Source organism: Ursus arctos, unplaced genomic scaffold (genome assembly GCF_023065955.2).
Source record: "Ursus arctos isolate Adak ecotype North America unplaced genomic scaffold, UrsArc2.0 scaffold_53, whole genome shotgun sequence".
NCBI lineage: Eukaryota > Metazoa > Chordata > Mammalia > Carnivora > Ursidae > Ursus > Ursus arctos.
In genome coordinates this window covers 111,740-133,598 of record NW_026623071.1, presented here as the reverse complement: position 1 = coordinate 133,598, position 21,859 = coordinate 111,740, and the positions used below count along the sequence as shown (strand labels likewise).

Genomic DNA, 21,859 nt, shown 5'->3' with positions numbered 1-21,859 from the left:
GGTAGAGCTTATGTTACAAAGATGGCACCTGGAGGTTCCACCTGAAGGACAGCTGACACCTGCTGGGTCATGGCTTCTGGGGGCGAAAATGCTGTGGGAGCATGTGGGCCTCCGACCACTGAGTGAGGGTGGGCTCTGGAAGTGTTAGCAGCCTGCCTGATGCCTTTGTGCTGGCCAACTGTGATAAGAATGCATTACCTTTCCACCCGACTTCTCTGGCTACCGATCAGCTGAGGACAGGTCCCTAGATACCCAGTTTCCTGTCTGGTTCTCCTGACTCCCTGAAGAATGTGCACAAATGGAGTATCTAGAGAACATTGAGCAAAACCTTTATTAAATATGCTAACTGAGCAAGGTTAGCAAAATGAAAGCGTGAAGCAAGTCAGTAAGGACGCGTTATGGGCCTAGAGAGCCGATGCCAGAGAGGAGAGGACAGGGGCAAATGCCATCTGGAGAATTATGCATTGCCAACCTCGAGCAGAAGCTCAGAGACCTCCCTACCTGCTTCCCGTTCTGTTTCTAAGATGGGGAATCTCCAAAGTCCTACAGGAGCACAGAAGCCATTGTTATTGGGAAGGCCGGTTTGGGTGGGAGGAGCACTTGCGTTAGAAATCGTTGTGGTCAAAGCCACAGTCACCCCACTGCTGAGAGCACCCAGTTCCCTTCAGATGGTGCAGGTCTGTTCTGAGACGAGGGAAGAGAGCACCTTATCTTCCATTCTGTGTCTTTCTCCTGTCCTCGGATCTTATTAGATCCCAGAGTGGGGCTCCAGGAGAAAAGATGAAAGAGGAGACCATTAAGATGGCCTCCAAGACATTGTGTTAGAAACAAGAAGGCACCTTTGAAATCCTAGGGATTTCACAAGGGTGGGAAAACAACGGGGAGTTGGGGTACAAGGGCAAACTGGTGACCCCGCCCATTTGTCTGGGCTGTCCCTCTGCATCGAACCCCGGGAATCTAGATGGAGATGAATTTGGAGATTGAGGATGGGGCTCACTCACCAGACTGAACGAGCAGTGTGTTCCTGGCACGCCAAGGCCAGCAACACGCCCCACCAGGCGTTGGTTCTCTGTGTGACTGACCCCCACTTGCCCTGCTGGCAGAAACACCAGGGAAGTCAGGTTCAACTCAGTCCCCCTGTGGTCATAGGCCATGTGACTGACTCCTCTCAACAAGCTTCTATCAGACACACCATAGATGACTCTCTCATTGATGAATAAACCTCTCCAGGCTCCGCCACTCCTACCAAAGCATTTCTGTTGTGCTGGGACCTCAAATTGGAAGGAGCCTGACAGAAGACCTGGAAGTTGAATTTATCTCCCCCTGCTGTCGAAGAAAGAAGGGGCTTCCACTCCATGGGGCCGGAGACATACCCTAGAACAGACGTGTGCCTGGTCATACGCTTATTTGTCTTAAATGGATCAATAGGACTTCTGTACCACCTCTGTCCCAAAAACTACTTAAGGTTGCTTAATGAAAATTCGCACAACATAATAAAATGCAATTTAAAAAAAAGTGGGTTTAGAAATCAGCACAAAGGGAATACAAGGGCAGGACAGAGAAGAGGAAGCCGGGTGTAAAATCAGCACAAGAACCACCTGCTGTGAGAAATGCAAGCCCTCCAATTGCTAGCGGAATACAAACAGGCCGACTCCGACCTTGCGCCCAAATTAAAGCCATGGGTACGGTGAATGCTCAGCCCTGGAGCAGGTGTTTACCTCGGTGTTTCCCTGCCAAGTGTGTCCAGGCAAGGTGACCTCTGGAAAATATGGGGATGAGTCAGGAGAGCACTCTTTAAATGTTTGCAAGGGACTCCTGAGAGGTACATGGGTCCACGCCCAGCTAATGCAGGGGTCTCCTCCGTAACACGGATCTGGTCACGGGGCTTCTGCGGTAACGCTCCAAAACCAGGAAGCTGGGTTGCAAGATGCCTTTCAGAGAGTTTCTTGTGGAGCTCTGACTTCTGCCTTCCCTTGGATGAAGTTGCAGATAAAGGATTTTGCCTCACAGGAGAGTTCTGTTCACATCTGTGTGTGTGTGTGTGTGTGTGTGTGCGCCCGCGCGTGTGCACCCACATGTGTTGCGTGCAGGCGGCTGCTCTCTGCCAGATGATTTTGTGGTAGGCTGAAAACTGGCCCCCTAAAAACATCTTGCCCAAAGATATCCTCTCTGGAACTCGTAAACGTTACTTAATTTTGAAAAGGCCTTTTATAAAAGATGTGATTAAGTTAAGGGTCTTGAGATCACCAGGTTATCCTTGACTATCCGAGTGGGGCCTAAATGCCATCGCAAGTGTCCTTATAAGAGAGAAGCAGAAGGAGATTTGACACATGGAGGAGGAGGTGGTGTGGAGCTGGAGGAGAGATTGGAGAGATGTGGCCACAAGCCTTGGGATGGCAGCAGCCCCCAAAGCTGGAAGAGGCAAGGAATGCCTTCCCCCCTAGAGCCTCTGGAGGGAGCATGGCCCTGCCAACACCTTGGTTTGGACCCAGGGAAACTGGTTCTGGACTTTGCGCCTCTAGATTTGTGGGAGAATAAATATGCTGTTTTAAGCCATCTAGCTTAATTTGTCATAGCAGCGCAGGGACCTACCACGAATTTCTGGGCACGGTTACGTTCTTCCCCGCCTTTGCTATTTATCTGTGTCATGCCGGGACATCATCATTCAATCTGCTGGCTGGACACACTGCTAACCCTTCCAGCAGATTCAGATACATTTCCTGATGGGCTCTTAGAGGCAATTTAGTTGACGGGCATCTTCTAGGGTTAGTATAAGGATAAAATGACTTATTAATTATAAAACCCTTAAAAGAGTGCCTGGCTCAAAGTAAATATATAGATACATTATATATATACATATATAATAAGTCCTATGTAAGTCATATATAGTGCCCGGCTCAAGGTATATATAAATATTTGTCAAATGGGAATAAATAAATAGAATCCTGTTTTGGGTCCTGGGGCTCTGGCTTTTGTAGTGCTTTTCCTCTGTTGACTCTTCGGGAGCCAGAGAACATTTTAAATTTAGTCTTAGGTTAATAACATTTCCTCTGAGAATGTGTTCCCAATTTTATAATGAAAGCTTATGGCTAGATGTGTTAGATACCAGAAAGAGACAACCCAAGCTTTAAGGCTCACGGCTGTTCCACTGAGAAATGGCTACAGTGAAATGCTCATTTCTTTCTATAGCTTCTTCCCTTGGAGACAAGGACTAACATTGAAACCCAGTCCTGTTCATGTGAGTTCTGTATTTAAAAAAAAACAACAAACCTCTCTCGTTCTCTACTCCAAACGGTGTTTGAAGAACAGTAAATTATGCTTTTCTCAACAAGGGAGGGTGGGTAGACCCAGGGCCCAGAGTGGTAGATGGGGGTGGAGACCAACACAGATCCAACCTCCCCCCAAGCCCCCCCCCCATCCTGTTAGACTAGGAGTAGAGGCCACGGTTTTAATCCCAATCCTGTCACTATCTGCTTGTGTGACCTTAAGTAAATCCCTTTACCAATCTAAGCCTCAGTTTCTTCATGTAAGACTGACTTAAAAAATATCTTTAACTTTTCTAAATGATGCCTTTTTGTCTTGTAAATATCTTTAAAAAAAAGGTTTTATGGCTCTTACATACACCGTGCTGTTTTGTCCCAATTTAGTTCAAAGGGCTTCAAACACTGACAAATCTTTTGACAAAAGACCACTTGTCTATTTTCCATGTGCCTTATTGGTCTATATTGTGCTCTCATAAACTGGGCACTTTCTCTCCTCTGGTTCTGGGCTGCATTGAAAACTCCAGGGCCAGCAGTGGGCTCTGTCAGAGTAGCACTGTGTGACCATCATGGATCAGAGTGTATGAGGCAGGTTTTCTGCGATTGCCTGAATGCATATGCTTTTCAATGAAAGTGGGGATATCTAAAAGTGATTTTTTAAAAAGATTTATGTATTTATTGGGGGGGGCGGAGAGAGAATCTCAGACTCCCCACTGAGCACGGAGCCCCACTCGGGGCTCCATCCTGCAACCTGAGCCAAAGCCAAGAGTCTGACACTTAACCAACTGAGCCACCCAGGTGCCCCCGAGAGTGACTTAGTTTTTATAGCTTCCAGTGGATTTTCATATAAATACCTTTTATAGTTGTTAGAGCACATCTCGATTTCGCACAGAAGTGGGGGGGCTTGGAAATCATAGACCTCTTTCTCAAACACCAAGCACCACCGCTACCTTGTAACTTCCCAGTGTAACTAACCGAGCAATTCTGCTGTTTCAGGAATCATTATTTAAGCAAACTTTAAAAAGAAGTCAGGGAAAAATGTAACAACTGTAAAATGTAGGTGGTCCGAATATGGGTTTTCACTGTAGAATCCTTGCAACTTTTTTGTTATCTTTGAAATATTTCATAAAAAATGTTGAAAACTACGTAGGGAAAGATGAACTCTGTGGGGTGGAGGGTGGGGGAGAACTAATCATTTGTTCACGTGCACTACTGGGCACCCAAGGGCAGCCTCTCCCCCGTTCCTGTACTCCTACCCTGATGTAATAAGCAGCATGCTGAATGGACTCTAAGGTCAGTCGGATCGGGTGGGTCTCCTCTGTAGTCCTCTAGCAGACCTTGCACAGCCTTTAGCTGACTCCTGCTCACAGATACCAAGGAAAGCGGTTTCTAAAACTTGTTCTAAAAAAAAAAAAAATTAGCAGATACCTTTAAGGTGCTCAAGAAAGACTGGGATGTACTGTGTATGGATTAATAAATCAGTGGTATGGGGGCAGCTGGGGGCTCAGCTGGTTGAGCATCTGACTGTTGATCTCAGCTCAGGTCATGATCTCAGGGTCGTGAGCCCAAGCCCTGCGTTGCGCTCCACGCTGGTGGTGGAGCCTACTTAAAAAATAAATAAATAAATATAAAAATCAGTGATGCATTTATCTTCACTTATCTGGGTTGCAAGGTCAAAGATCTGAGAAGCTGTGATCAGCATATCACATTGTCATTTTTTCTAATACTTGTTTTTTAATTGACTTTTTCTCTTTGGCTGTACTCCTTTAAACCACGTTTCACTCCCTCTTTCCTTACAATTTACAGGCTCCATACTGTGGCTATTCTGCGATGTCGTTCCAGTTGGTTTTGTTTTTTACGTTGGATCCTTCTAACATTCTGTGCTGGTTTCATGATCCTTGGGCTAAGTTACAATTCCCGAGGCCCCTCATTATCCGACTTTACATGGCTTCCTGGTATCAGTTTTAAACCTCCCAGTGCCCATACTCCACCTAGTTGTACGGGATATTTTAAAGATTTATTTATTTTAGGTGGGGGGGGGGAGAGAGAGGAAAGCGATTGAGCATGGGGGGAAGGGGCAGAAGGAGAGGAAGAGAGAGAATCTTAAGCTGGCTCTACACCCAGCATGGATCCCGATATGGGGCTCGATCTAATGACCCTGAGATCATGACCTGAGCCGAAATCAAGAGTCGGATGCCCAACTGACTGAGCCACCCAGGTGCCCCATTGTTCCATAAACTTTAAGAGGACCGCTCACCACTGTGTCCATGCTGTCTGACATACACAGTAGGTGCTTAGTAATTTCTGCTGCATGAATAAGTAAATGATAAATAAAAGAACAAGTAAACGAAATGGGAAGAGAAAAAAGGGGGAGGTGCTATCTTATCCATTTATCTAGTATCAGCTTTACTGAGATAGAATTCACCTCTGTAGTGTGTACAGTTTACTGGTTTTAGTTCTTTATTTTTGGATCAGCCATTTCTAAAGAGTAAGTTAGTTACAGGGGAAAATATGGAAATTTACAAAAAATTTACAAAAGCTCCATTTATTTTGACTTTATTAAGAAAACAATGTTTTTGTTGTAAGAAATACTATTTTAAATAAATTATTTAGAACCAATAACTGAACATTTAAATTAAAGAGATATAAACATGTCAAAGGAATGAAACATAGATCTTTTTATTATGTGCGAGTCATGCATTCACTTTCTTCCTCAGGTCAATGCTTACCTCGGGGGGTCTGCATTGCCCAAGTCTTTGCTTGTAACGCACCCCACTCCCTATGGCAGCGTCCTTGCATCTGTGTTTCTGTGTCTGTCTGTGTGTGTCTATGTATGTTTTGATGGTCTTTATATCGGGGGGAGGGGGGAGGCGTGGTAGTTTTCGGGGTTTCCAATGCCATTACCATCGCTGTCTTTTTCAGGAAGTGTGTCCAAATCTTTGCTTCATTTTGCTCAACGCAAATGAGGAGCTTGGTTTGGTACTTTATGTCTTCTCTTTTTCAGACGCAGTTGGTCTGCCGCAGATGATAAAGAATCCAACTGTGGATAACAAAAGAAGTATTTCGAGTGGCACTTTCTGCTGAAAATCAATTCATCAAATATTTACTAGGGCAGGCCCTGTGCTGTGGGAAATACGTATTTCCTCACATGTAACCTCCCGGTCTCTGTTTACCAGCCTGGGGGAGTTAGGCATAAACACATGGGATTTGAACATAAGACAAGGACAATAGAAAACATGAGGTAACATAAAGGAGGAGATGACCTTGTTATCCTGACCGGAAATTACGATGATAGCTTGACAACTAGAAGCTTCCAACCTGTGGAAGCTGGGACCAAGCATCTGGGACCAGAAGTCTCAGGAGATCCTGGACACGACCGCTGTGGTGTTGAGCTGGGCCCTGGCAGGTCTGTGGCAGTGAGAGCACAGACTCGAGGTTTTGGAAAGTTTTCCGTCCACGGAGAAGCAAAGAGGACTGACTGTTATCTGGTTAGGTGGAGAAGAGGCCACTCCAGGCCCAGGGGAGAGCATTAGCCGTATTTGGAGATGATAGAGAAGACCGTAATAAAGGATGTGGGTGGGAACGTGCCTGCGGAAAGGGACTTAGGACCGGAATATCAAGGACCACACTTAAGCGGAGAGAAAGCTAAAAGACGTTCCTCAGGAAGAGACTAGAGACTCCTGTGTCGGCAATAAGGAACGAAGGAAAATTCGGAGGGACCCCAGAAGTGATGCTTTATGAATATTTATGTGGCACCGGTGTCTGGGTGGAAAGCTGTGAGGAGGCTCTTACAAACCTCTAGGCAGGAGACAAACAAGAGCTGCCCTGGGGTCTGAGTAAAAAGGGACATTTCCAGAGAAAAGCATCAGGAAGGGACTGTGTTTCGGTGGGTAGCGGGGGGAGAGGCAGAACACTTCTGAGGTAATGGCAGGGCTGGGCGGCACCGCCTGGGAGGCAGTGGAAGGGCGCAGCATCCGGGCCGAGGGGCGAGCTGGAGCTGCTAGGTCTGGGAGGCCTGAGCCCTGGGAGAACGAACGGTCCAGGCCGTGGGCTCGGCTGCTGCTGAGTGTGTGAACAGCAGGAGAGAGGAGGAGCGCCTGGACGAGTCCTGGGACAGACTGGGAAGTCTGCGAACGAAAGGACCTGACAGCATGGGCAGCCTGTTTCAGAGGGGCTCTGACTTCGCTTCCAGAGTGGAGCTAAGGGAGGAGGACTCTGACGAAGAGCTGGCAACCGGCTTCCCTCTGATTTGTAGGAGTGCAGATTCAGGAGACTGTGGGAGCAAGTATGTTTCACAAAGAGGGAATGTGGTGAAGAAACAGGCTGAGACCAATTGTTCTAGAACAGAGAGCCGTGTGTGTACATTTGCCAAGAGGAAGGAGCCAGTGCGGTGGATAATGGAGGAGCAGTGTCTGAAGACCTGGAAAGGAAGAGCATCGACCGAGCATGAGGGGAGACTGAGGCCACAGGACTGACGATGGCCTTTACACAGAGGTGGAGAAGGTTCACAGCTGGGCTGTTTCCCTGCTGCTTCTGTGCCTTCCTCGCCTCCTGCGCCCCCCAATCCAGCTTCTGAGTCTCCTCCCTGACCCTACACCCAACCCAGGCTGTGGGCCAGGAGTCTGTGACCAGAGGGGGAAGGACACTTACACAGAGGAAGAGGAGCACAAGTCCGGGCCAGGATGGAGGGAAGGAGGAAAGAACACAGGCGACCAAAGCGTTCTGGATTGAAGGAAGGAAGGAAGCTCAAGGAATCTGTAATGGGCTCGACTCTCAGCAAAGTGAGGGGACACATGGGAGGAAGGAGTGTGGGGAAGGTCCCAGAACCATGTGATGGGAGGTTCCCTGGAGGTGACCAGGAAGGCAGAGGAACAATACCGAGGGCCAGCTGAGGCTCTGTGCTCACAGCGCTGGACTCAGGGAAAACACATACTGAGACTCACCCAAACGGCTCTAAGAAGGCATGTCTGGTGGAAGGGCAAAAAGCCAACGGTTTCAAGGACTAATGGCGATGAACTGGCAGCTACCTACATTTGCAGTGCGGTAAAAAGAGAGGTGAGGTAAGCCAGAAGTGGTGGGGGGGGGGGGGTCAAGGGATTGGAGGTGAAAAGGCAGCCCAAAGCAGGGATAGTGGAAGGGAGAGAGCAGAACAACTGGACTGGCGGGTGCGGGAGGGCCAGCTGCCAAGGGGGCAGATTTCAGAGTCTGAGGTCTCAGTACGAGTGGTGTGGGGAGTAGCTATTAGAGAAGAGGAGAACAGGGCCCTGAGAAGCAACAAAACACAGATGTGGATGTCCCTCAGGGTGACAACGACCCTGAGATGTGCACTGCAGTCCTCGAGGGGGACGGAGGTGACCCAGAGGACATCAGGGGCTGGGGAGGGGTCATGGAAGGGCATCTCCTTATTTTATAATGGCGTTTGTCTCATTTGAGGAGGATGCCTGTCTGAATGTGTGAACACCAAGAGGCTTCTGTACCTCTTCAAAAGTCTTGGGATTTATAGATGGCACAATCACTTCCCACATCCCATTCCATCCTCTGGAAGAAGTAGACCATGGTGCTTTCCACCAGTAAGCCACTCAGGATGGCCAGCAAGGAGAGCTTTCGGTTGATGTTCAGAGTCACTGGAAAAGAAAAGGCACCTCATAAGTTCTTAAGAGTTTAATTAAGTGATATTAGGATGTACATTCTGTGGCATTATGAATGGGATTGTTCTGTCAACTGTTTTTTTAGAGAATCTCTATTCATTCTTATTAATCCGGGCTGCTACCTTCTCCCACATTTTCATCTCTGGAGAGAAACAAAGCATGTGCTTGTAACAAAAACACTAAGCTTCCCCTCCTGGAATCAAGACACAGATCTCCATGAATATAGGAGAAAACAAAAAAATTGATTCTAAGGTTATAAAGAGGTTAGCAGAAAAAAACCAGAGCTTTCTCAGTTTTACGGTTTACAAGATGATAAGCATTTCAAGAAAAGGTATCAGGTAAGAGGTTACTTAAAATAACCCTTCTCACAATGGATGGGAAAAATGAAGACCCACAGGGCCGCTCATCCCTTTGTTGGTATAATAGGAATTGTGCTTCCTGGCTTGACAAGTGCCGGGCTGTGTACATCTGGACAAGTCATTCACAAAGTGGGGGTAATCACGGCTGCCCTACAACCTCCCAGGACTGAGATAACACACAAGAAAGCATTCCGAAAACTAAAAAATACTATGTGGTTAATTTGAGCAATTACAGACTATGTGCTATGTATAAGGCACTAGAGAAATGCTAGACACTGTTATTGTTCTATGGAGAATTCCACTGTTTAACAGGGTTTATATGACGGTGTTGGAGAAACAAGGCTTTAAGCTTGTATGTGGGTTGAAGGCTGAGAAGAACGAATAAAAGATAAACATACCTCTAATTGCCTGAAAATTTGATGTAAGGACGAATACTTTAATGAGTCGGAGGCACAGGGGTGTGTAGTCATGCTCCCAAATGACAGCTGGAATCAGCAGGAGTTTTCCATAGCTAGATAATAATAACGCTTTCAGCAGCAAAATGAAGTTGGGTTTTTTTTTCGCTGTCATCGGTCGTTCTACCCACAGGAAAGTAAAAATGCCAATAAAAAAGGCAGTTTGTTCTAAGGAGGAAATGGAAAACAGAAATATGAATGTCTCTTTCCAAACCATCTCTCTCTAAATACAAAGAAACCACAATTCCAAAATACAACTTATCGGCTGACTTCATTAGAACTGTTTCATCGAGACCAAATTTTCTTTTTCCCCTTCCTTCTTTTTCAATAGATAAGGCCCTGCCTTTTGGGTCAAATCCTGCTGGTGCGACTGCGGAAGTATATTTCAGCAGTTCTTTCATGCAGTATTTCACGGTCCACTGAAGTAAAAGTCAGTCCGTTAGAACTGTAATCATCAGCTCTCTGAAGTTCTTTCTAGGAAGTAAGGTGCTGTTTAAACAACTTCAGTGTTCCAGATCTCCACAGAAAGAATAAAATGGGGCGCGAGCAGATTTTTAAGTCCGAAAGATGGGACCCACCCTAAAAATTACGTGCGAAGGTGTTTTCTTTGTTCAGTCTCCCACTATTTATTGCCTATTATCTACAACATTTGAATACTGTTACCTAAATTTAAAACTTCCCTTACTCATTTCAACAAACTTTCTGAGTGCAATTCCTTATCCTTCCAGAAAGTATTCAAAGACAGAGTCCAGACCAGAAGCCACAGTTCCACCGGGTCCACAGAACAGAGCAGAGTCTGTTCTGTTCCCATTAACTAGGAATTTAACATTTTTTTTCAACTGCGATATAATGTTTATTAAGATTGTTAGTCCTCTGATGACCCAGCTGCGTATGTTTTGAGGGGTCTGTCCCTAATTCTATTTCTCCCCATAGCTGTGTTATTCGGGTTCCTGCAGAATCAGGTTTTTCTGGAACACATATATCAAATTTTAAGAGAGACAACTGTATTTTTCCTACAATGTTGTATAACCAAATAGAGCCAAACTAAAGAGGTTCCAAACACAGGTGACTAGAATCACTAAAAGTAATTTTGGATGGCTGACCTACATGGCATTTGATACATCCCTCAGGGGAGACACCCCATCTCCCTGCAAAGTAACTCCAGGACTTGTCAACTGCAAGGATCTGCTCAGATAGGTAGATCTTCTAGCCTGGGATTTGGACAAAAATAATAACAAAAGCAACAGAGAACTCCCTAACAACGAGAATGATCTCACCATAGAGGGTGAGAGGGTTGTGTCCTGTCACTGGAGAGACTCAAAGCTAGACCACCTTGCAGAACTGAGCCTCTACTCCGGAGGTGTTCACAGGTCAGACGGGCTCAGAAGGATCTAGCGTGCTGCACGGAGAAGCGCCATGTGGGGAGCCCAGAGCACCACCCATCTCTGTGCTGACATTAACCTGCTGCGGGACTTTGGGGAAATCACCTGCCTTCCCACTTCTAGGCTTCCACAGCCACACAGAGGGGAGACCCCAACCTACCTACCAAAGAGGATGGTCGTGAACATGAAGTGATAAAACTGCAAAAGCAGCGTTTAAATCCTAAAATGCTGCATTTATGTAACATATTTTCTATAAGCTATTTTAGAGGTTCATAACCTAATACTGGATAAAAAAGTTAAGTAACAATAGAAAAAGATTTCTGATTTAGTGTCAGAATATCCGCTATAGGGTAGGTGCTACAGTAATTTCAGACTTTGGAAATGAGCCTGATTTATTTTGTATATGAAAAATTATGGACATAAAAGAGTTTATGCTTAGAAATTTTAAAAGCCTTTGCTTTAAACCTTAAAATTATATTAGGTTCTTGTTCTTGGCTTAGGCAATGTTTTCAAGGATGTTTTTAATAGTATTATGTATGTTAGGGAATTCTTAGCATATAAATTTTATTTATTTATTTTTTAAAGGATTTTATTTTTAAGTAATCTCTACACCCAACATGGGGCTCGAACTCACAACCCCGAGATCAAGAGTCACTTGCTCTACAAACTGAGCCAGCAGGCACCCCACCATACAAATTTTAAAACCTCAGAACTGCACGAGAGGACCAAGAGAGTGAGAGCAGAGAAGAAAAAGGGACAGAAGACGACATAGTCCAGAAATCTGACCCTGCAGTGAACTAGAGACTTGATATTATTATAATAATATTTCTTTATAATCAAAGAGTTTAGAAGCAGAGAAGCATGGAAGCCAGTAAGGAAGAAAATAAATCACAGAAATTAATACAATTCTGACCTAAGTCATAAATTCGAATTCTGAAGAAAAGCTACTCTAGAACTTAAGGAATTTGGGGGCAGTAGCCACTTTCCTTGTATGCAGTCAGATAAATAAGAAGTATTCCCTAGTAAATAGATTGCATTAGTTCAATGCAATTAGCATAACATATTGGATAATGTCTGGCAGTTATCTATCTGTTTTAATAAAGATGGGACCTAGGTAATCTTTAAATTGGACAATCGAGAAATTAAATTGAGGAATCTTATCAACAATACTATGCCTCACGATATTTTATGAAACTCTCTAATCTGATAAATATAACCATTTTCATAACATATCTGGGGTAACAAATAAAGTAAAAAAGCAGATAATTTAGACAAACTCATCTAACAGGTTAGTGATAGAGCTGAACATTTAGTCTCAAGTCCTGTATTAACCCCCTCCTCTTACCAATGATTAAGACCACCCACCTCACTTTTAACCAGAATAGTGATTACTAGTTCACTTCTTCCTACCTAGAGAGGCAATTGCGAACATTCTATAGAAATCCCATTCCTTGGCATATCTGATGAAGTCGTTAGGATCAGTGTTCTGGTTTGAATCTTGAAGCTGCCACCATCTCAGGTATGCTTCACAAAGCAAACAAAATATGCAGAGTTTTCCATGCATCTGGGAGTCAAAAAGACAATGCCATCCACTGGGTAAAGAAACAATTATACGTAACACCAAATAGACACAGGCAGCTAAGTATCTGGGGTTTTGAAGAGCCTCCCATCTCATAGCTTTTCAAATCAGATCTGCTCAATTAAGCGTGTCACTGTGTTGTCTGTAAACCAGTGGTTTTTGTCAGCAACATCCATCAGAATCATGGGGAGATTTTTCAGACTGCAAACATCTAGGCCCCAATCCTGATCCAGGATCTTTGGAAGTAATCCTAGACATGCAATTTTGAAACAGCTCTGGGGGAAGAAGGAGGATTCTGATGTATACCCCTAGTTAAGAAATACTGCTTTAAACAGTTCACCCTTCACTGTATTTTCAGCATCTGTCCTGCATCAGAACAGAATCAGGCACAGAATTTCTGTGACTCATGCTAGATGGAAGCAGCCATGAGAATAGATTTAACCTGAAGATTCCATCATACCTCATAGGAAACTATTAGTCCGAACATAAATTTTAAAAAAATGGCCCTATGCCCGATGAGCATGAATTCATATATTGAAGACAACAATTAAAGATAGAAAATCCCCTGCAAGTTTTAAAGAGTCTGAAATTTTGGCAAAAAATAAAATACCAGGCAACAAGAATCGGCTTTTAATTTATTTATAAGTGGGTTCCACGCTGGGCTTGAACTCACAACCCTGAGATCAAGACCTGAGCTGAGATCAAGAGTCAGACACTTAACCGACTGAGGCACCCAGGAGCCCCAAGAATTGGCTTTTAAAAATACATTATTGGGGCACCTGGATGGCTCAGGTGGTTGGGCGTTGGACTCTTGGTTTCGGCTCAGGTCATGATTCCAGGGTCGTGGGGTCTGAGCCCTGCATCAAGCTCTGCACTCAGCTCCCACCCCCAGCGTGTGTGCTCTCCCTCAAATAAATAAAATCTTTTAAAAAATAAAAAAATTAAAAAACCACATTATTCCATGGGTTGGACCTTCTATGTCAACAGAAAGTGGGGAAAAGAAAGTGTGTGCACAAATGCCATGCAGTCCAGGAATAGGTATCAGTGTGGGCTTCTGAACTTACTCTAGTTGGCTCCAGTCAGGAATTACCTGGGGAGTTTTAAGAAATAGATCCTTGAAGATTCTGATTTAATTGATTCCGGGTGTGGCCTCACTTGGAAAGATTAACTGCCATGCCCTCCTTCTCTCCCACGTGATTCTATTGTGTACCAAAGTTTGGGAATCGCTCTAGAGATTTAAAAACTGCCCTGGTGGGGTGCCTGGGTGGCTCAGTCGTTAAGCGTCTGCCTTTGGCTCAGGGTGTGATCCTGGTGTTCTGGGATCGAGCCCCACATCAGGCTCCTCTGCTGGGAGCCTGCTTCTTCCTCTCCCGCTCCCCCTGCTTGTGTTCCCTCTCTCTCTGGCTGTCTCTCTCTCTGTCAAATAAATAAATGAAAATCTTTAAAAAAAAAAAAAAAAACTGCCGTGGTTACTTAACTTGGGTGGTGGAGGGGAGGGATTCCCTCAGTCGAATATAAAATGCAACAAATTGTTTAAAAATATTTCTCTTTTAATGTTTGCTACTTCTTCAGGTGTAATTCTCTCCCTACCTGGATATATTTAATTTTATTGTTAGAAATAACTGATGTCTTTTTCAAAAAGGTAACCTACTGAAAGGCGATCCAGATTATGGTTTGTCAGTTTCCTCCCAGTGACCATATTCTTAAATATTCACTGAACATTGTGCACCTTGTTTATCAATGCCTGTTATTTCTAGAAACTTCCAGATATTGTTGAAATAAAAGACCTATTCTCATTAGAATTTCTTTTTCTTTTCTTTCTTTCTTTTTTTTTTTTTTTTTAAGATTTTATTTATTTATTTGACAGAGAGAGAGACAGCCAGCGAGAGAGGGAACACAAGCAGGGAGAGTGGGAGAGGAAGAAGCAGGCTCCCAGTGGAGCAGGGAGCCTGATGCGGGGCTCGATCCCAGAACCCTGGGATCACGCCCTGAGCCAAAGGCAGACGCTAATGACTGAGCCACCCAGGCGCCCCTCTTTTCCTTTTCTTTTTTTTTAAAGATTTTATTTATTTATTTATTTGATAGAGAATGGGAGAGAAAGCACGAGCAGGGGGAGCAGCAGAGGGAGAGGAAGAAGCAGGCTCCTGACTGAGCAGGGACCCTAATGCAAGACTCGATCCCAGGACCCCGAGATCATGACCTGAGCTGAAGGCAGACACCCAACCAACTCAGCCACCCAGGTGCCCCTAGAATTTCTTTTTAAAATGATGTTCTTTAATTCTGTTCAAAATTATTATTCTTTAAATGTACAAGAGCACCATAAAGGAAAATTAGAAAATAAAAACATTACCACAACTTACATTTATTTTAGTATTGAAAAGAATATGTCTGTAGGCCTGGGCTTTGCATAAAATAGCATTAATCAAGATGATAACAGGATCATACTCGATATATTTGTCTACAGGTTTCTGGCAGGATTTCTGAAATAATGTGAGATAATATTAGAACAAGCAAATTTATACATTCTGAAATCTTAAAGGATTTCAAACTAGCAGAGTCTATTTTGGACTATAGCAATAAGGACATATCAGCATTTATTTACATTAACTTCTCTTCAGACACAAAATATTCATCTATAGAAGCCCTGGTTTCACAAATGACTAAATATAATCTTCTAGGCGAGAGATAGTAATCTTTGAATCTCATATGTAAGAAGCTAAAAAGACATTTGATTTAAAGACTGGTTTTAGGCAGAAAAGTATCCCAGAAAATTCTACTTTCAGTTTGTAGGAATTATTATAAAATAAGGAAATAAATTTATAATGTATTTTCATTGAGAAATTGTTCCCTGTTGGCTAGATGGCCACTGACTTTGTGATTCTTGAAACATGATTTCGAGGAAGGGGTTCAGAAGAGTTACCTTGGACCAAAGCTTCTGAGAGCTAAAAGCAGGTAAAGAGTGTGGCACAGTGTCAACAATCTGGGGGTGGCAGATACCAAGAGAAACTTGTTTCTCTCCTCCAATAACATCAAGACTATGGAAAGAAAATGGTATTTCTCTGGGTCAGTGAAGACACTGGAGGACCCCAAGCTGTGCGCAAGGAAGTGGGTTGGTCAGCTTGGTTCTAGGTTACTCGAAGCAAGACTCCTGGGCTCTCTGTGACTCCTATGAAATTGCCCTTTTTTTGGGGGACACATGTGATTACAATGTTATCAAATCCCAGCATCATCAGAACATATAAAACACAGGTGTACAAGAACAAGCTCATCAGAAATGTGACATTTGAAACAGTTTTAGTTACAAAGTTGAATCAAGGCTACTATTCTAATGGCTATAATTCAAACATAAAACATTTTGAAATTTTGAGAAGGTAAAATAGAAATAGAAGTGATGGATATGCAAACATATGGGGATGGCCTTTTAATGACATCAAATCCCTAGGAAAAAAACCGAAGTCCGCTGACGAATATTAACCCTGACTCCAAATGTAATGAAAAAATCACTTCCACCTTAGAGTTTCTCCACTTCATTCATGTCATTTACAAGAAATGGGTGTGGTTTTGAGTCATCAAGTGAACCAATGAAGGGAGATGTGCTATTACCTCAAATTTAAATCCACTAATAAAACTGAGGCCTAACAGGCTAATAATTTTGCAGTTTTTCAGCTGGGCAAAGAGTGAGCCGGGGTCTGAACAGAAGCCACAGAATCAGAAATCCTATGTTCATGACAAAGAGCTGTTTTCCAGACGCCCTCCCTGTGCTACCCATGTGGGAAACACTTCCTCTCTACAAACCACACTGCAACACCAGAGATGCTACTTCATTGTAAAATGAGGCTACTGGCTGGTCAACGGTCTTTTCTCTGTCCTTTAAAAGTTCCCTAAAACCCATCTTCAGACATTGCAAGTTTATACCAGGATTTGGACAATTTTTAGAAGGAGTTAGGCAGAAACCAGCACTGGCGGACATGGCAGGCCAGTTTTCCCTCTGCAATCACTCATCTGACCAATGTGTTCGGAGTGGCTACAACAGTGATTAGAACAGCTCTCTTTGCTTAGCCATTTCTATGGACCAGGCACTTTCAAGGTGCTGGATATTCACCTTGAGACATAAGTCTCTATCCTCTAGGACCTTATAGTTTAGAAGAGGAAGACAAATAAGCCTGCTGCTGTTAAGTGCTTTAGTGGAATGAATACATGGTGACATGAGCGCAAATAGAAGGAGTGGCTTCTGGCCTCAGGTGCGATGTCATGTGCTATGCCCATCTTCCCTTCCTAGCATTCTGAGTATTTTATAAACATCGAGAATTCATTAGCGTCTGCTGGTTCCCTCCCTATCAGCTTCAGCCTAATTTTTCCTTGTTCTGCTTCTGTTATTTGCTTTTCCCTTGAGTGCTTCCTCCACCTTGACTGTAAGGAGGGAAACCATACACACACACAGCAAACAAATGTAGTAAAACATCTTAGTGGCAGATGGCTACATTTAGGTATGTTTTCTGATTTTGGAAAAATTGTTCCATTCCATCCACTACTTACTAGACACATATCCTGAAAAAGAAAGTTGTCCTCTAAGAAACCACTGCAGCACGGGGACCATGCACACCCCAGAAACTCAAACACTTCTACCACCTCTATCTCACCATGGATACGAATGACTTTCTGCTGCTATGTTCTCCAGTTCTCTGGTGAATCACATCTCTTTTAGAATATAAACTGGCCAATATTTTATGAATATTTTTGCTTCTTCTTTCCCCATCATCTTCAGGGCCATCCCCTTCCCCACTCATTCTCCCATCTGTTTCATTTTAGCTCCACGATAAGCAAACACGTATCTTGAAAGTGGATCCCCTTAGACTTTACGCACCTCAAGGGCAGGAGAATGTCTTATTCATCTTTGCATCCAGCATCTAAAGGTGGAAGCTGAATATTGTAGTACTGAGCAGACTTGAAATTTAGGAGAATCTCAAAGGAGTCTTGTTTTGTTACCATCATGAATTTATCAAATATGTAAGCACATAAAAGAGTCCAGGGACTACAGGATATCAAAAGTACTATATCTTTATTTATTATTTATTTTTTTAAAGATTTGATTTATTTATTTGTCAGAGAGAGAGAGAGACAGAGAGAGCACAAGCAGGGAAAGCATCAGGTAAAGGGAGAAGCAGGCTGTCCACTGAGCAGGGAGCCCGAGGCGGGACTTGATCCCAGGACCCTGAGATCATGACTTGAGCTGAAGGTAGATGCTTAACCGACTAAGCCATCCAGGCAATCCCCAAAATGCTATATCTTAAAACATAATTATAATGAACTACGAAAAGCTGAAGGAGAGGGAATGGCTAAACGCAAGGGCCACGCTTCCATTAGATGGAGGAAAATTAAGGAAACCCAGAGGAGCAAGTGGGGAGGAATGGCAGTGGAAAAACAGGAAGAGGAAAGAGAAGGGAGATTAGACTGAAAAATATAGGGAGGGGATCAGGCTGAGTATACTGCTGACTCCAAAGACAGCAGCTAAGAGACCAAAGTATGTATGAGTTACCAACTTATAGAAACTTTGGCTACTTTTTCAGAACAAATAGCCTAATGTCTAAAAACTTTTTACTCTCACGCCTTAGGAGAGCCTTCAAAAAATTATTTCACGACTTAATTTTCAGAGTCTAGCATCAACTAAATGATTTTTCGTAAATAATGCCACTATGCATAGTATCATGATAAAAATGAGTATACTACACAGTCTAAGCCATCAGGGAATGACTGTGTGCAATAACGTACTGTACCACCACTCAATATTTCAAATATAATTCTAGGGAAGCCATCATCTGATGATTAGGAAAACGATTTTGTTAGTTTAATGCCAATGATTTCAAAAAGATAAAGATTAATTTATATCATTAAAGATCACTAACTAAACTGAAGAGACAGTAAAAGCTTTACTCTGGACAAGACTATATTCACAGTTATGTGGTTGTCATCTTTAAGACAGATCACTTAATTGGGCCAGTCCAGAAGTCATTAAATTTAGATGCCATATAACTCACAAGGCCACCAGAATGGCCAAGGATATGAGCATCTGAAAACCTAGAAATGGTTCATTCATTCAGGAAATACTTATTGTGTACTTACTATGTGTCAGGCACTGTCCTGGGTGAGCCAGCTATATTAATGAATAAATCATACACACTCTCTGCCGTTGTGTAGCTTATATCCAGTGGGAGGGTATACGCGATAAATAACAAATAAGTCAATTGTATAGAATATTCAAAGATGATAGGTGCTATGGGAAAGATAAAGCAGGGGGAGGTGATAAGGTATACCAGACTCGGGAGGGAGAATCACAATTTGTAATAGGGTGGTCAGACTAGGCCTCTCTGAGATGTTAAAAATAAAAATAATTGAAGGAGGTGAGGGAATTAGCTATGTCAGACACCTGACGGAAAAGCATTCCACGTATAGTGCAGAGGCCCTTGAGGAAGGAACCTGTCTGGTTTAAGAACATTCAGGAGACAATGGAGCTGCAGTAGAATAAGAGAAGAGTAGCAGGGGACTACACAGGCCTTAGAGCCAATGCAAGGATTTTGGCCTTAACTCTGAGATGAAAAATCACTGGAAGGTTTGAGAAAAGGAATGACATAATCTAACTTCAATTTTAAAAGCCAGAGTTTGGCAGCTGGGTAAGGAGGCTGAAGAGGTGCAGGGGTAACATGGGCTAAGAGTTAGGACCATCATCCAGGTGAGACATGATGACACCATGGGTCATGGTGGTAGAGGTAGTGAAAAGCAGTGGACTCTAAACATAGTCTGAAGACAGAGCTAACAGGATCTGCCAAGCAAATGAATAAGGAATGTGGGAGAAAGGGGAATCAAGTCTGACTAAGATTTTTTGCTCTTGGGAAATAAAATGGTCTAGTTGCCATGAACTGTGAAAGTCTGATGTAACTATAAAAATCCAATTGGAGAAATCCAGTAGGTAGTTGGACGTTTGCAGACATTGTGGATGGAGTTCAAGGAAGAGGTTCAGGCTGGAGGCTTAATCTGGCAACTGTCAAAGTTTAGATGGAATTTAAAGCCAAGAACCAGAATGAGCTCTTCAAAGAAGAGTGTGTAGACAGAGGCCCAAGAACTGAGCCTTAGGGTACTCAGTGGTTATTAGGTAAGGAAGGTGAGGAAGAACAAGAAATGAGATTGAGAAGAATAGCCAGTAAGATAAGAAAACTAGAAGAGTCTGGTGTCCTGGCAATTGCACACAGCGTTTCCAGAGGGAAGTAATAAGATCAAATGCTGCTGACAGTTCACCAAGAATGGACTATTGGATTTAGTAAAGTGGAAGTCAGTGACTATGATCTTAAGAGCAGTTTCTAGTGAAATTGTGGGTGGGAAGAAAGTGTGTCTGAAGTAAATTCAAAAGAAAGTAGGAAAGGAAATAAAGATAGCAAGTACAAATACCTCTTAAAGGACTTTTGCTGTCAAAGGGAAGGGAAAAAGAGGAGGAGCTAAAGGAGGAAGTGAGGTGAAGAGTGCGTGTGTTTTTTAAATTAAAGACAGACTAGTACCTATATTGGTGGGAACGATTCAGCAGAGAGCAGAGAGTATTGCTGCAGAGATGTCCCTAAGTAAGTAGAAGAGGATGGATGGGGTCTAGGGCACAACCACATGCTGGTTTTAGACAGGTGTGTGGACAGTTCATTCTAACAGGAGGGAAGAAAGAGCATATGAAAAACAGGTGCTAGTACTGGGTTTATGTGGTTGCAAAGCTTGTGAAAGTTCTCTCTCTCTCTCTCTCTCTTTTTTTTTTTAGCAAAGCAGGGAAGCATATGTGGGAAACCTAAGAAGAGAGAAGGTTTGTGAGGATGGTTCATTAGAGTGGGAATGTGAATGGATTAGTGAAATGTAATGTGATGGCCAGATGGCATCCAGGGCTACACGAGGTTAGTGGTCATGAATTTAGGTGTTTTTTTCCTCAGTTGAAGTACAGCTGCAAGGGTGAGGAGACAGATCAGACAACATGTTGGATTTAACCAGGGTTGAAATTTTGCCAAGTGAGGGAAACCGCTTGAGAGAGGAACAATGATTATGTCAGTTGACAACAGATTAAACAGGTACACGTTCACAGTTTGTCTACTCACTTATATTTTACTACAGACCATGTTTTTCTAACGAGATTATTAGAAAATCATCAGGAGAACAGAAATGGGACAAAAATGCACTGACTGCCTATTAATGTGGCAGGTTCTTTGCTAGTACCCCAAAAAGAACCTCCAATTTTGTGACCTCTGAAACATTAAATCATTCTCTATAGACTATGAACACCTTAAAAGCAAAATGTTTACTTCATCATTTTTGTTTTTTTATCACCAGCGTCAAGCTTAGTGCTCTGCATACAACACATACTGTACATTCAATAACCACAAAGGATGAAACCTGAAATAAAATATTCCAGGAAAATTTAATAGGGGTATGGACCGTAAGGATGATGACATTCATTTAGGAAAGGGAGAATGGCTAAGAACTAAAGAGTTTGGGCGTGAACTCGAATGTCAACATCATCCAATCTTTAAATTTCTCTGCACAACGTCTACATACATCTCCGTTCGAGGATCCGTTCGCCGCGTTAGGTCTCACCAGCAAACATGACGGGTATGAGAAAACCGCTGTAGGTGGTGAGTTCTTTAACACTATAGGTAACAATGTAAAGGCTCCACTGACCCCGGACAGGAATGTCAAGTATCGAACTGAGAACTATACTAGAGGACCTTTAGACTCGTTGGTTTTTACTGCCCTACAAAGCTGATATACAGATCCCACTGCCTCTCACGGTCCCCAAATCCCGCCGCGCCATTTTTTCCCCAAGGACACCCCACACCTGACAACTCACGCAGATGGTTATCTTCAGCACTCCGTGGTTATAGTCTCGGTACAACTCCTTGGCCTCTTGGTTGCATTCGATGCACCTGTACTGGCAGGAGGCCGAGGCAGCAGTAGGAGTTGCTGCAACCCCATCCGTGTTCCCCTTGCCCGCGGCCACCCCTTCTGTGTTTCCCTTGCCTGGCCGTAGCCCACTCCGCCCACCGGTGCCCATTTCCACGCAACTGCGGCCGAGAACTTCCGATTCAGTGGCGGGGGAAGACGTCAGAAACCAGACCGGAAAGCCTCTCCCGTGCGGTGCTTGTTGGGATTCGTAG

At 43.5% G+C, this 21,859-nt stretch overlaps 1 protein-coding gene across 2 annotated transcripts; it reads right to left on the bottom strand.

Annotated features, from left to right (window-relative positions):
- Positions 1-5,702: 5,702 nt before the first annotated feature.
- Positions 5,703-21,808, bottom strand: LOC113259040 (protein ARV1). 2 transcript variants are annotated; one of them, XM_057307650.1, is made up of 6 exons: positions 21,541-21,808; positions 15,044-15,163; positions 12,515-12,668; positions 9,666-9,890; positions 8,738-8,884; positions 5,703-6,300 (listed from the first exon to the last, which is right to left on the bottom strand). In XM_057307650.1, the coding sequence occupies exons 1-5, from the start codon at positions 21,754-21,756 to the stop codon at positions 8,742-8,744; spliced, it is 858 nt and encodes a 285-aa protein (XP_057163633.1). In that variant the 5' UTR covers positions 21,757-21,808; the 3' UTR covers positions 5,703-6,300; positions 8,738-8,741. The 2 variants fall into 2 exon arrangements, with proteins under 2 accessions (XP_057163633.1, XP_026359981.1); XM_026504196.4 differs by having other exon boundaries at positions 21,553-21,804.
- Between the last annotated feature and the right edge of the window lie 51 nt (positions 21,809-21,859).

What these genes read in the sequence shown, in the direction of transcription:
- LOC113259040 (XM_057307650.1), bottom strand. Translation starts at nt 21,756, where the DNA reads ATGGGCACCGGTGGGCGGAGTGGGCTACGGCCAGGCAAGGGAAACACA. An exon ending in TTTTCAATACTAAAATAAAT is followed by an intron (nt 12,669 to 15,043) that starts GTAAGTTGTGGT and finishes TTTGACTCCCAG; the next exon opens with ATGCATGGAAAACTCTGCAT. An exon ending in AAATTTTCAGGCAATTAGAG is followed by an intron (nt 8,885 to 9,665) that starts GTATGTTTATCT and finishes TTTCTTTTCCAG; the next exon opens with TGACTCTGAACATCAACCGA.